We start from the raw sequence: 15,229 nt of genomic DNA on the forward strand, positions 1-15,229 counted from the left end.
TCCAGAAAAGTATGCTTTGTCCTGGAAATGAGCCGATCTTCCAATCCCTTACACAAATCTCCCGCCTTTCAAGAAGCCTGCAGTTGAGGTGAGGGGATCCCTTGTTAGGAAATGGGCGAAGCTGGGACAGGGGAGTGGGAGGAGTCTTGGCGGAGTGGGCGGAGGCGAGTCGGGGAGTGGGATGGGCCTGCGCGAGTGGGCGGGACCGGAAACGAGCTGTGGGAGGAGCCGGAACTGAGGTATGGGAGGAGCCGGAGGCGTGGCGAGAATCCAGAACGGGGCGGAGGAACAGCACAGGGGCCGTCCCTGGCCAGGTCTCGAGCCTGTCTCCACTGGCCCTGGCCTGGGCCTGCTCTGATCGCCACCAGCACCTCGAGTCTCAGCAGCGGCTTCGCTTCGGCCACGCTCTATGGAGGCGAGGGGCAGACTCGGGGCCCAGCTGATATGCGGCTGACTCGGAAGCGGCTCTGCTCTCTTCTGATCGCCCTGTACTGCCTCTTCTCCCTCTACGCCGCTTACCACGTCTTTTTCGGGAGCCGCAGTCGGGTGCCCGCCGCGTCACCCCGGGGCCTCCGGAAGGGGGCGGCCCCTGCACGGGACAGGCGTGGCCGAGGTAGGACCACAGTGGCCCTCTTGAATGGTGGCGAGTGCTTGAAAGCTTCAGGGCTGGGGGCCGGGGCGGAGCCGAGCCGAGCCGAGCTGCGTGGGGCGGGGCGGGCCCAACTCTGGCCTCCAGATTGTCCGGGACCGTGGGGTGAGCTTCCCCCAGGCTCTTCCAGGCCATCCTTGAGCTTGGGTTGAAAGGAGATCCTCTTTAAGAGTCTCACACGGTGTCCCCGCTCACCACCCAGGCTGATGGCCACGCACACCTTTAAAACAAGTGTAAAGGGTCCAAGATGTTGTCCCAAATGTTACAGAGATTAATAGGAATGCAGCATACTACAAATCGCACCTGAGTTTAAGAAATAGAAGTACATTGAAACAAAGATCCTTCTATAAGTTTGCATAAACCAGGGCTTTTTATTTCCGAGTTCTGGCCCTTTGCATTTCCATCTGTGTTGGAATCAAAGTAAGCTTTTATCCTTTTTTTTTTTTTTAAGCATTTTGTCCAACAATATCTAAAACTAGTGAACACTTTACATTCGGAGGTTAAGCCTTTATGCATGTTGTTGTTGACTACTGCAGAGTCGGAATCAAATCAGTTGACCGTCCAGCAGGTTTTCAGGGGCGGTAAATCGAATGGGAGAAGATTGACCATCTTTCTCCTGCAGAGCCGCTCATGGGTTTGAACCGCATACCACTGGGTGGCAGCGCAGTTCCTTAGCACCAAGCTACCAGAGCTCCCCTAAGTAGTAGTAGTAGTAGTAGCAGTAGTAGTACTAGTAGTAGTAGTAGTAGTAGTAGTAGTAGCAGTAGTAGTAGTAGTAGTAGTAGTAGTATTTTAATGAAAGTTTACAGAGACTTTGGATGTCCATTCATTCATTGTACTTTTCTTCCTCTTTCCCAAACTCCCCCAAGTTTGCACTTCTCTTTGAAAAGTAAAAGAAAGATTCTTTCATTGTTATACAATCCCTCCCCCAAGTCCACTCCACTATGCAGCCTTCCTTTTGAAAAGTAAAATTCTTGCATTGTTACACAATCCCTCCCCCCAAGTCTGCTCCTTATGCAGCCTTTGTTCTGGACTCCTGTCATGGCAATAATGCCTAATCATATATAGGTTCTGTGTAAACAGTGAGTTCCCTGGGTAATGTAACATATTAAGAAGCTTAGCTGCCAAATGAAAGTTTGGAAGTTCAGGAATCAAGTGCACTCAGAGCCACCTTGGAAAAAGGGCCTGGCAATCTACCTGAAAATAAAACCATCGAAAACCCTTTGGAACACAGTTCTACTCTGACATACAAGAGGGCATCAAAATCACAGTCAATTTGATGGTGACAGAGTGTTCTTTTAATGTATGTACTAATTAATGTAAGAAATTAACAAAAGTTAACATAAAACTTGATACATATAGTCCAGTTATTTTTAAATGCTTTGTTCTGGAGGGTATAATTTTCCTGTCTTTATTAACTTACTCCTAAATTCTCTCAGAGTAAAAGGTCATTAAAAATTAAGTTGCTGATTTTAAAAAATTAGATATATTTAAACCAATCCAAATGCCATTGCTTTATCATTCTGGTGGGGGGGGGGGGACGCGGAATGAAGTTATATAAGCAAATTAGAACTTCCTAAGTGGGCAGTCTCCTCCTAAGCAACTTAACTGCGTTTGAAAAAGCACTGGAGGGTCTGCTGTGGGTCAGTTCTAACTCAATCTCAAACAACAGTAACCTCATGGTAGAGCTCTGGTGGTATAGGCATTTCAAGTTTTACCACTATCTGATGTTAGTGATGATATTCCTTGTTGACCAGCAGTTCAAATCCATCTGCTGCTTTGCAAGAGAAAGATGGGAGTCACTTCTCATAAAGATCTGGAGCCTGGAAAACCTGATGGAGAGTCAGTATGAGTCAGAATTGACTTTGCAGCAATGTATTTGTGTGTTTTTTATGCCCTGGTGGTAAAAGTGTGACGCTAACAGAAATCTCAGCTCTTGGCATCCACCAGCTAAAGATGATGAGGGTCTACTACGTAAGGTGTATAGCCACCAAAACTGTTAAGAGTCAGCGTCTGCTAGACAGCAGTGGATTTCATTTTGGGATTTGGTTAGCTTCTAGTTGAAGTGACTTTATTAGGTCAAACCTTACTGATCCCCTGAGTAATGAAAATACTCAAATGCTTAACTACCACCTTACACTTTGGCAATTTCAATCTGCCCAGAAGCACCTTGGAAGAAAACCTAGCAACCTTCAACACATGGGATTGTCATGATTCAGAATTAACTCAAAGTGATAGGTTTGCTCATGTTTTTCTGCTGATTTTGTTTTTCCTTACTGATAAACCTTTTACTCCTTTTTAAATGCAGACCAGTCTACTTTGGAAAGTGAAGAATGGAATCCATGGGAAATAGATGAGAAAAACGAGCAACAGCACAGGATTAAAAATAGCCTTCAAATACTAAATAAGTCAACAAAAGGAAAAACACACCTTCATGTGCAGATCTGGGGCAAAGCTGCCATTGGTAAGTTGATGGGTAGAATTTTTATTACCATAAAATACATATACACATCGGATTAACAAGAAATCAAATTCCTTTTTATTAATTGAGTTCAGTTGAGCATAAATTGAGATACTGTGGTTCCTTTTCTGTTTGGTACTGTTTCCTTTATCCTGTGCACATGCATTGTTGGCTTTCAGCAGAGCGAGTCTTTATTTCATGATATTAAAATGTCTGTGTCAACAGACTTTTTATGAAATTATGTATTTATGGCCACTTGAGACCAAGTATGAGTGTCTGCTCTTCAGGACCAAACACGTTTCAGACCACTAAAATTAAAAAAAGGTAAAAACAGGTTTTTACTGTGGCGTTTTCACAGTGAACTTTGAAATATAGCACTGTGGATTGTGCCATTTTAAAATACCATGTGATCCTGCCTGCCATCCTTAGTCTCCGCTGTGCAAGGCCCACTGCTGCAGTCACCATAGCAATCCATCTCCTTGAGAGCCTTTCTCTTTTTCACTGACCCTCTGCTTTTCCACCATGATGTGCTTCTCCAGGCACTAGCTCCTGATAACAAGCCCAAAGCATATAAGACAGTCTTCTATCCTTCCTTCTAAGAAACACTCTGAGTGCACTCTTCCGAAACAGGTGTGCTTATTTTTCAGGCAGCCCATTTTCTATTTAGTATTCTCCATTTACACTGTAATTCAAAGGCAGCAGTTCTTCTTTGATCTTCCTTATTTATGGTCCAGCTTTCTTGTGACTCTGGGACAATTAAAACTGCCATGGCTAAGGGAGCTCTGGTGGTGGTGTTTTCAGGGAATTGTAACCTAAAAACACTATGACTTTAGTCATGCACACCTTAATGTTCAAGATGACATCTTTGCCTTTTAATAATTTACACATGTTTTCTGGAACACGTTTGTCCAGCACATTTTTGCTGTTGTTGTTGCTTTGTGCCTGTAACTCATAGAGACAGTACACACAATAGCTCTGAACTCTACCCTACCCTGAGCCAATATTGCTGTCTCTGACACACCTACCCCGTTACCTCAGTTACTGAATCATTATATCTCATGCAGGGTCTTCCTCCCTTGCACTGTCCCTCCAGCCTTCCAAGCGTAATATCCTTCTCCTAGGACCAGTCCCCTTGGCAACATACCCAAAGTATGTCAGATGGAGCTTAAAATCTTTGCCTCCAAACAGCTGCTTAATTTCACCCTCTCCTGAACATTCCTGTTCTCTTAGCAGTCCATGGTATGTTCAATATTCTTCTCCAGCACCACAACTCAAAGAAATAAATTCTTCTATCATCCTTTGGAAGGAGGAGTGGCATCCACTTCCATAATAGCCTGCCTCTGGAAACCCTATGAACCTGGAGAGAGGATGAAAGGCACCCAGGCATCGAGGACTCTCCTTCACAGGGTCGCTATGAGCCGCCTGCGACTCGACGGCACTTAACAACAACAACAACATCATCCTTAGTCATTGTCCAGCTATCTGATATATAGCAAGTAATTGCCAGGACCATGGCTTGTATCATGTGCATCTTAGTCTCTAGTCTGACATCATTTTCTTCAGTACTCTGGAGAAGTCCCTGACAGTGGATTTTCCCAGTGCAATTCTTTTGATTTCCTGACTATTGGTGCTGAGAGTGTTGATTGTAGTCCCAAGCAAGCTGAAATTGTTAACAATCACAGTCTTTTCTCTATCAGCATGTTGCCAGTTGGCCCAATGTTTTCTTAGTGTTGAGCTTCAATTCATAGAGAATACTGCATTCCTTGACTTTCTGCAGCAAACACCGCATGCCCTCCCCAGTTTCAGCAAACAGCGTTGTGTCATCTGCATAATGTAGGTTGCTGAGCCTTCTTCCAATCCTGATGCCACATTCCTCCTCATAGAGTCCTGCCTCCCACATTATCAGTTACACATATAGATTGAAAAAATACAGAGAGAGGATGCTCCCCTGGTGTACGCTTTTTCTGATTTTGAACCATGCATTATTTCCTTCCTCTGTTCTGATGACTGCCTCCTGGTCCAAGTACAGGCTTCGCATGAGCACTATCAAGTGTTCTAGGTTCCCATACATCTCCAGGTTATCAACAATTTGTTGTGATCCACACATTTGACTAAATGTCTTTGTATAGTCAAACCAACACAAAATCCTTCAGTGTTACAAATCAAGTCCTGACTTTTTTTCTTCTGTTCTTTCAGCTTGATATTCTTCTCTTATGAGTTTTTTTTTTTTTAATTCCAGATCTTTATACATTTTCTAGTATAATTTTCCTTTTTGACTCAACATTTATAATTCAGCTATTTTGACATCATCATTTCTTCAGTTCCTTTTTAGCTACTCTACAGTCTGGAACAAGTTTCAGAATCTCTTCTGATGTTCATTTTGGTTTATTACTCTCTTTCCTGTCTTATTAATGACAGTTTGCCTTCTTCGTGTCCTTGTCATCCCACTACTCATCTGGTCTTCAGTATTCAGCATGTCAAAATTGTTCCTAAAATGGTCGATAAACTCAGAATATACTCAAGGTCAAACCTTGTTATTGATTTTTTTTTTTGTGCCATTTATTCTCCTGCAACTCATAGCGACCCTGTATACAATAGCTCTGAACCCTGCCCTATCCTCAACCAGTCTCACTGACTGATACACCTAGTTCCATTACCCCAGTTACCGTGTCAATCCATCTCATCTGGGATCTTCCTCTCCTGCACTGTCCCTCCACTCTTCCAAGTATTATGTCCTTCTCCAAGGACCAGTCCCTCCTGGCCATGTACCAAAAGTATGTGAGACAGAGTTTCAAAATCCTAGCCACCAAAGAGAAACTTGTTTTCACCCTCTCCAAACCGACTTATTTGTTCTCCTGGTGATTCATAAAATGTTCAATACTGTTCTTCAGCACCACAACTCAAAGACATCAGTTCTTCTTCTGTCATTCTTAGTCATTGTCCAGCTTTCTGAACCATAGCAAATAATTGCAAAGAAAGACCATGGCCTTGATCAGGCACACTTTAATCTCTAGACTGACATCATTGTTCTTTAACACTTTGGAGAGATCCCAGACAGCAGACTTCCCCAATGCTAGTGCTAAAAATGTTGATTCTGGAGCCGAGCAAGGTGAAACTTAACAACTCAATCTCTTCACCATCTATCATGGTGCTACCAGTGGGCCCAGTGAGGAGAATATTTGTCTTCTTCATATTGAGTTTCAATCCATATTGAAGACGCCAGTCATTGACTTTCTGCATCAAATGCTTCAGGCCCTCCTCAGTTTCAGCAAGCAAAGTTGTGTCATCTGCATAACGCAGGTTGTTAATGAGTCTTCCTCCAGTCCTGATGCCACAGTCTTCCTCAAAAAGTCCAATCTCCTGAATGATCTGTTCCACATACAGATTGAAAAGATACGGAAATAGGACATATCCCTGACACACTTCTTTCCTGCAGTGTTTCCCTGCTCTGTTCTGACTACTGTTTCCTGGTCCCACATGAGCACAATCAAGTGTTCTGAGATCCCCATTTTTGTCAAGGTTAGCCACAATTTGTTGTGATCCACACTGTCAAATGCCTTTACATAATCAATGAAACAAAGATAGACATTCCTAGGGAACTCTTTGCTTTCACTCAAAATCCATCTAACATTGTTGATAATGTCTCTAGTGCCACAACTTCTAAACCCAGCTTGTACTTCTGGTAATTCTCTGTCAATGTCCTGTTCCAGTCATTTTTGGATAATCTTCAGCAGGATTTTGCTTGAAATTTCCACACTCTATTAGGCCAACTTTAGCTCTCCTGGATTTGTTTTCATTCTTTCAGCTTTAATTTGCAGATGAGTGATACAAAGTTTATTACATAGTTAGCCCAAGATTTAAACTGACCAGTGATACCAGGATTCTCTGTCATTTCTTTCCACAGATATAGTCAGTTTAATTCGTGTATAATCAATTTGGAAAGATCTATGTGTATAGTCATTGACTCAAAGGTATTTGGCTCTACTGCAGCTAACAACAAGGGCAAATGTGTGTATAGTTACTGATTATGTTGTTTTAAAAAGGCATTTGCAATTAATAAGTTACAGAATTTTATCATGTGATCTCCAGTATCATGTCTCTCACCAAAGCTGTATTTTTCAATTATTACTGTTTTTCATTTTCAAACTTTACATTCCAACAACAGAAATTATCAATGGATCGTGATTGCATATTTAGTCAGTTTCAGACTGTAAAAGTTGATAAAAGTCCTTAATTTCTTCCTCTTTGGCATTAGTAGTGTGTGCATGAAATGTTATTAATAAGGGTATTATTAATTGTCCTTTCCTATAGGCATATGGTTAATGTCTTTTCACTAACAGCATTGTAATTCAGAGTAACTCTTGAAATGTTCTTTTTGATGATAAATATGCTACTTTTTCACTTTGTCATTCCCAGTATAGCAGACCATATAATTTTCCAATTGATTATAACCAAAACCCATTTCAGCACATTGTGTCTTGAATATTCATTTTTATACATTCCATTTTAATTTTGATGACGTCTACTTTTTCTAGATTCACACTATACATTTGACATTCCATTATTTTTTTTCACTCAATATTGCACATTTTCTTCCCTCCCCCCTCCCTTCCACCTTCTTCAGCCCACTTTGAAATGCACCTTTCCAGATTGTTGTCATACATATAATGCCTAGTCGTGTATTTCTTTTGGACAGTTCTTCCTCTCATCTGTTTGAATACAGTGTTCATTATCTGTCCAGTCTTTTCCTTTTTCCCCCAAACACTCCATGTCAGTCTTATTTTATAACAGCAGTGTTATACAGTATTTGTCCTTTTGTGACTAAGCTAGTTCACCCAGCATGATATCCTCCAGGCACCCATATTGTGTAATGTTTTATGAGTTCATTGTTTTTCACTGCTGCATAATATTCCATTGTGAATGTAGCATAGTTTCTCTATTCATTTATTGATGCACACTTGGGTTGCTTGCATGTCTTTGCTGTTGTGAATAATGCAGCAATAAACATGGGTGTGCATATATCTATTTGAGTCACAGCTCTAGTTTCTTAGGGTGTGTTCTCGTAGTGGAAGTGCTGGGTCAGTAGTATTTCCATTTCCAACTTTTTTGAGAAAGGACTAGACTGCTTTCCATAGTGACTGTACCATTTTACATTCCCACCAGCAGTGAGTAATAGTTCCCATCTCTCCACAATCTCACCAGCATTTATTGTTTGCTGCCCTATTGAACTTTGCCATTTATTAACAGGTGTTCACAGCTATTTCTTCTGCTTCTGAGTTTTGCCACATCAGCAAACAATTTGCCACTTTAACTTTAATTCTCCTTTGAGGAGGCAATTTTTCTCCAGTGGTATTACGAGTCTTCCAACCACAGGGCCTCATCTTCCAGTTATATCCAACCATACTCAACTGTTATTTAGAACGTTTTCAATGGCCAGATTTTAAAAAAATATACCCTTCTTCCTACTTTGCCTTAGTCTGGAAGCCCCACTGAAATTTGTCTAGTGAATTATTCCTCTATATGAGCTGCATTCAATATACAATAAAGGATAAGTACAAAGTAACACTTGAGAGGAAAAATAAACAAAGCATCAGGCTTGATATGTGGTTTGGTAGAAGCATTCACTTTGGATATAAATATAAGCTCTTCAGGTGCCCAGATGAGGCTTCCAACCATCAAGTTCTATCTTTTTTTTTTCCATTATAAAGGCTCCAATATTGATTTCTTTAAATCCCTATTCTTCCTTTCTAGTTTTCTTATTGGTTTTCTGCTTTTAGACTTCTCAATGCAGTGAGGACAAAACAGTCAGATTAATTTTATGAAAAATACTTCTGTCACCTTGTTCTCCAGGCACAAGATCAAATTAATTCTTTTCAGCCCTGCATAGGTGGCTCCAACGGTCAAACTGCATTGTGTATTTGTCAGCTAAATTGCCAGCTCTTTTACTATACAACCCATCATAGCTTCACCTGTGTACATTTGGTAATTTTGTCTTTAGTCGGTGTTTCCCTCTTCATTAACTTTTTCCTCTTCTCATATGTGAATCCTATCACTTTTTTTTTAATTTTTTTTTTTTTAAATTTAGGTTGTTTATTTTTCATTTCAATGAACATCTACAGAGATTTTGGGATTCCATTCATTCATTGTTGCACCCTTCTCCCTGCACAAACCCCTCCCCCCCCATCAATCCTATCACTTTTTAGAGCTCTGGTGGCTTAGTTGTAAGGAATTATACTGCCATCCCAAAGATGCATGGTTTGAATTGAGCAGTTGTTCCATGATAGAAAGATGAGCCATCTTCTCCCATGAGGTTTACTGCCTCTGAAAATCTGCCGGAGAATCAGCAATGAATAGGTTGCAACTTGACAGTACTCAACAACAATAACATCACTTTTTAAGGGCCCAACTTAAAATCTTCCTTTATTGTATATAATACCCTCAGCTCAGAGGTCTCTTCTGTAAAAATCTCTGTAAAAAGAACAAGGGCCACATGGGATCAGCCTTACATGATCTCTAACAAACTTCACAAAGGGGAACTGTCCCCATCAACAACACAAAACTAATTCCCATATTGTCAGACATATCTCCCATGCTTCTTGCGCCTCTTTTTTTCTCATCCCAGAGCCAATCTTAATAGCTCACAGATCACAAAGAACAATTTTGGGGAAGTCAAAGGGTTAATAATCCAGATTAATAGAATACAGTCCAAAATGTTTTCACTGGCACCTCAGCCTTGAACCTTGCAACTTTAGGCCAGTGTTACAAAACTCTCATTCCTGCCAATTATGGCTCTTCCCTCCTCCCAGCCTTCCAACAAACTTGGGCAAAGGCTCTTAGCTATGATTCCATGGTAAGTAGCAGTCTTGAGGTCAGCTCTGTCTCAAATCAGGTCTCTTGTCCTTGGCTTTAAATCTAGCTGATGCAGCTACAGTAAGTCTAGTTGGTGCAAGAATCTCTGGTCTTGAAGGATACCCACTGCATGCCTGCTTCTCCTTTGCTGGTGATGGCATTCTTCCAATTCTGCTGCTGGAGCCATTCAATTTAATGGCGAGACTAGCCAGTCCCCTTGTGGATAGGCTAACACACCCTAGTACATATTTCCATCTATCCACATGGCAAAGTCAAATTCAGTGCCAAAGAAAGTCATTTTGGCCCGGACCCAGAACAACAAAGCACAATAGACAGAGCCCAAGCCTGGGGGGCATCCCCCAGCAGCTTATCCTTCACATCTGTGTCAGCAGTGCTGCCACCGAGTCCTCTGACACTGCCGCCTCTTTCTACAGATGCGATCTTCATAGTAGGAAGCTAAGTTTTTTAGCTACCTCAAAGGGTACAGACAGTAATGTTGCATTGAGACATTTTAATTACAAATGCAGTCTGTGTTTTTAAAACAAAATGCCATTTTAACTTAAGGAACATTGCTTTGGATGGAGCAAGTGTAATTTATAAGTGTAATGTTGGTAAGGTACTATGACTTAGAAAACCTAGAATTATAGCTACAAATATGGTCCTCATGAAAAATTATTTGCACTAGAGCACCAAGGGAAGAAGCAGCTAAATTTGGTACCAGATATTCAGCTCACAGTCTGCAGAAACTAGGTTTTGGGGTGATATTTATAGATTTTAAAATTGTTAACATGTTGGCAGTGTGCAGCATGCCTTTTGAAATTCATTTGCCAGAATTCACAAAGAACGATAGACCTTATCATGCTGATTATGAGCCTAAACTTCATCCTGTAGTGTGATATCAGATAAAATCCCTAAGAGCTACATAATAGTTTTTTTCAACATAAAGTATCACGGTAACAGGGCCCAATGTGAACCTATTGCTACTGCTTTGGACAGATTTATTTTCTGAAAGCAGAAAATAAATTTTACAATTCATCAAATAGTTGGTTAGAATCTCTAACTGTACACCTTTTAAAACCTGCTCCACATTGGACTCTAAACAAAGGAAAATTGGACCTTCAGTAACTGAGGAAATAAACTCTTTTATTCATTCATGAGTACAGCATAAGCTCCAGTCCCTTTGGACTTTATTTTAGGCCTTGCTGTAATATAACAAGATATAACATTGTGGCTTTTACAAAAGGCCATTCTATTTTTTTTTTTTTTTCAGTAATTCTTACGTCTTCAGAAGCAGAGCTGTCAGAGTACACTACCTTCAATTGTTTGATTGTTGTCATTATTGTTTTTCCCCAGTTTATGCTAATATTTTATTTGTGGATAATCTTTTACATTTTTCAATGCTGAATATGGACACCAAAGAACCTGAAAAAAAGTTATCTTTTTCAATTGAATGTGCACAAATTATAAGACTTTGGAAAAGAGGGGGGAAAATTTTTTTAACCATAAACCCTTAGCACCACAACCTCTGAATTTATATATGATCTGTATTATCCAGTTGTTCCTTGCATTGTTTCAATGTAGCATTTGCTACAATGCTTTCCACCAACAAAATACAATAGTTTATGTACAGCCCTAACAGCATCTTCCATAAAACTCAGACTCATTGCCATCAAGTTGCTTGCAGCTCATTCTGCCCTCTCCATCTTTCTCCCGTGGGACTGCTGACGGATTCAAACTTCCAGAAACACATAGCCACTGGGTTTGCAGCTTGACTTTACTAGAACTACAACATCAGAGCTCCTCATCTTCCATAAAGTAGATGTTTAATAAACGGCAGACCCTTTCCTTTTGTAAAATTATATTAATTGAGCGGGAATTAGTTTTCTTGATTATAACAAATATACTGACTTTTTTTCAAAATTAAAAATTCATATTGACAAGTTGGAAAAAGGGGGAGGGAATTTATAGATAGAGTGTATATTAACAGGTGGCCTTGAAGAAAGACGAAAAGAGTTCTTGAGTAGGAACAGTCCACTGCCTTTGAGTTGAGACCAATTCATAGGACTAATTCATGAAGTTTCTGAGTCTAAATCTTAACAGCAGGAAACTGCGCATCTTTCTCCTTCAGAGTGGCTGATCAAATTGAATCACCAGCCTTTCTGTTATCAGCACAAACATGCTAAACCACTAGAGTTCCTTATTCACGTCTCATGTGTCCCCAGAATCCCAAATGTTGTCATCTCAGTTAGAAAGAGGTGATAATCTAGGTATGATCCACCCCAGGGCAAAATTCCTCTCCTGTGGTTTTTTGAAACTAGAAAACAGCTTAGGTGCTCCCAGAATGCAATGATGAGGAAAAACTTGCAACACCAGTTTTCTATTTCCCATGCAAAAAGAGAAAATGAAAGTGAAAAGGAGCTATCAATCTTAAATCATTTCAAAATTGGTTTCAAAGCCTGGAAGTAATACCCAATGACTAACGATTCTGCTCTTTGGACTCTTACTTCTGTGTGCTTGAAGCTATTCTTCCTTTTTCATGGAAAAAGGAGTAGGTTTATCAGCATACTTGTTGCTTTTGTAATTTTGCAGCCTTCTTTTTTTCCTCTCTCTCTCTCTCTCCTTTTCCACCCAAGGTAACAGTATTTCTCCTTTTAAATCATTCTCAAGAATATTCTGGTTTCCCATGTTTGTTAACAAGATTCATTCCATTAGATAGAAAAATGCTCTACAGATCTTTCCTGGTTAAGACTTCCTCTTTTCCTGACTTCTCTTATATGATTGATGATACCTATATATATCACGTAACTAATTTCTTGATTAAATATAATTTATGACTAAATATCCTGACTTTTTTGAGGCTTTCTTGGTATGGAGAAAGGATACATCCATGGCGCACACTTTTCCTATTTTTTTTATTTCCATTCATTCATTGTTGCATTTTTCTCCCCTCCCAACCCCTTTCTTGGAAAAGTAGAAGAAAAATTTTTTCATTGTTTTACAAACCCTCACTCCAGGTCCACTCCACTATGCAGCCTTCGCTCTGGACCCCCGTCATGACAAAAATACCTAATCACATTCCCTTTTAAACAGTTTTCTCCCTCATCTGATTCAATGCAGTATACTTTATTTAACCCATCTTTCTCAGTCTCCCCCCAACCCCAATGTCAGTCCTGTTTTACAACAGTGGTGCCATGCAGTATTGTGACTGAGATACTTCACTCAGCATAATGCCCTCCAGGGTCACTCATTTTGAATAATATTGCTTGAGTTCCTTGTTTTTCAATGCAGCATAGTATTCCATTGTGTGAATATACCACCACTTCTCCATCCATTTGTTTGTTGATGGGCGCTTAGGTTGTTTCCAACTCCTTGCTATTGTGAACAAAGCCGCAAAAACATGGGTGTGCATATATCTGCTTGAGTGGCAGTTATAGCCTCTTTGGGGTATATTCCCAGTAGTGGAATTGCAGGGTCCAATGATATTTCTATTTGCAACCTTTTGAGAAAGCACCATACCGCCTTCCACGGTGGTTGCACCAACTTTTCCTAATTTTAAACCATGTTCCGTGTTCGCTTGTTCCTTTCAGCGAACAGCTCCATGCTCTCCGTAAGAACTGTTGAGTAAAACAGATCCCGTCCTTGACTTAGGAAGTACTTAGCCTATTTAGATTTTACTTTACAATCTCTTGTCATATTTTTCTATAAGCCACAGAAGAAACTGGACTGTAGTTTTAACACTATGAAAATCTCTTCACATAAATATCCAGTTTATCATTTGCAGACTTTTCACATAGCCAAACTATGAAACACAATTCAGCTATACGTTATGCCACTTTGTAACAATGGTCTGCTTTCCTCCAGTTTCCAGCTTCCTGGTGTTCATTTGATTCTCACCAGCCTCCATTTAACTCCCTGTTTTTGTTTTTGGTTTTATTTTTTTTAACAAATGAAAACGTTTATTAAGGCAATAAGATAAAGGCATGGGTAGTGAAAAATGGGCCGGCCATGCAAAGGAGTGAAAGTGAAAAAGAAAGAAAAGGGATGACTGGGAGAGGACACTGGAAAGATAGGGGTGAAACCAGACCTTACAGCATGCTGTCAGCGGAAAAGGAGAGATGAAAAGCTAATCCCCTATTTCTAACAATAGTCTGGGTGTGGTGATTTAGGTATTCTCTTAAATGATACAAGTTTTCCCAATTCCAACAATAACACCCTCTTTCAGGTACCAGAATCTTCTTGTTTCTATAACAAATTACCCCCAATGAATGACATGAAGTTATTAAAGTTCTGAAGGTCAGAAGTGAAAAATGGGCTGGCTAGTATATGATTCTTTAGGAGACTAAGGGATAATTTGTTTTCTTGCCTTTTCTACTTTTTAAATACTGTCTACATTCCTTTGCTCATGGCCTTGCATGTCTCTGACCTCAGTTTCTCTTGTCACATTTTCTTGTGATTGCATTAGCCTCCCCCTCTGGATAACATTCCCACCTTAGGACCCTTAACTTAATTACTTCTGTAAAGTTCCTTCTACCTTCTAAAGTATCAGACTCATAGATTTTGGGAAGTAGGATGAGAACTCTTTGGAGGACTTATTCTTCAGCCTACCACATTTGGAAAACTGCTTTACTCAATGTGCCATAACTTTAAACATGATCGTTTAGGTGCCTTTAATACAGTGGTATAATGAAATGGCATAGAACACATCTTTCCTTTTTTTTTTCACCTTAAAAATTCTGTTTTAATGTTGTCCATTCATTTCTTAGTCATGTAATTAGAACATATCTTTCATTGTGACAAAAACAAGGATCCCAGAAATGTTTTGTGATCTCCAGATTATCTCACTATGTGCCATTCTTTTCCTATCCGCTCATAGTTTTATTACGGTTATATGATTATTAAAATTTCAGACCTCTCCTGTCAGAGAAAAATATCATGGCATTTGTTGGGAAAGGGTGTTATGCTACAAAAGATGTGTGTTCAAGTGAAGATGAAGTGGTATCCTACTAGCAAAATTGTGGTGTGTTTGGGTGGCATGAATGATTCTTACATACTCAACTACTAACTTCAAGATCAATGCTTTGAACCTACCATGGAAGAAAAGCCTGGTGATCTACTTCCATAAAGATTACAGTCACGAAGATAACAATGAAGCCATTTATGCTCTATAACACCTACTCATCGGGACTCAGAATTGACTGAAAAACAGTGGGTCTTGCTTTGTTGGTAATATTTGACACTGGATGATGAAGTCCCCCACTTTGCTGTAATAT

At 40.1% G+C, this 15,229-nt stretch overlaps 1 protein-coding gene across 1 annotated transcript in view; it reads left to right on the top strand.

Moving 5' to 3' along the window:
- The first annotated feature begins 401 nt into the window (after window positions 1-401).
- TMEM5 (transmembrane protein 5) overlaps window positions 402-15,229 on the top strand; it is a 30,077-nt gene continuing 15,249 nt past the window's right edge. The window contains exons 1-2 of the mRNA XM_006886049.1: window positions 402-613; window positions 2,958-3,113. Of these exons, the coding sequence (XP_006886111.1) occupies window positions 445-613; window positions 2,958-3,113 (325 nt within the window). The 5' untranslated portion in view covers window positions 402-444. The remainder of the gene's footprint in view (window positions 614-2,957; window positions 3,114-15,229) is intronic.

Source organism: Elephantulus edwardii, unplaced genomic scaffold (assembly GCF_000299155.1).
Source record: "Elephantulus edwardii isolate Elephantulus edwardi_28Jun2011 unplaced genomic scaffold, EleEdw1.0 scaffold00047, whole genome shotgun sequence".
NCBI lineage: Eukaryota > Metazoa > Chordata > Mammalia > Macroscelidea > Macroscelididae > Elephantulus > Elephantulus edwardii.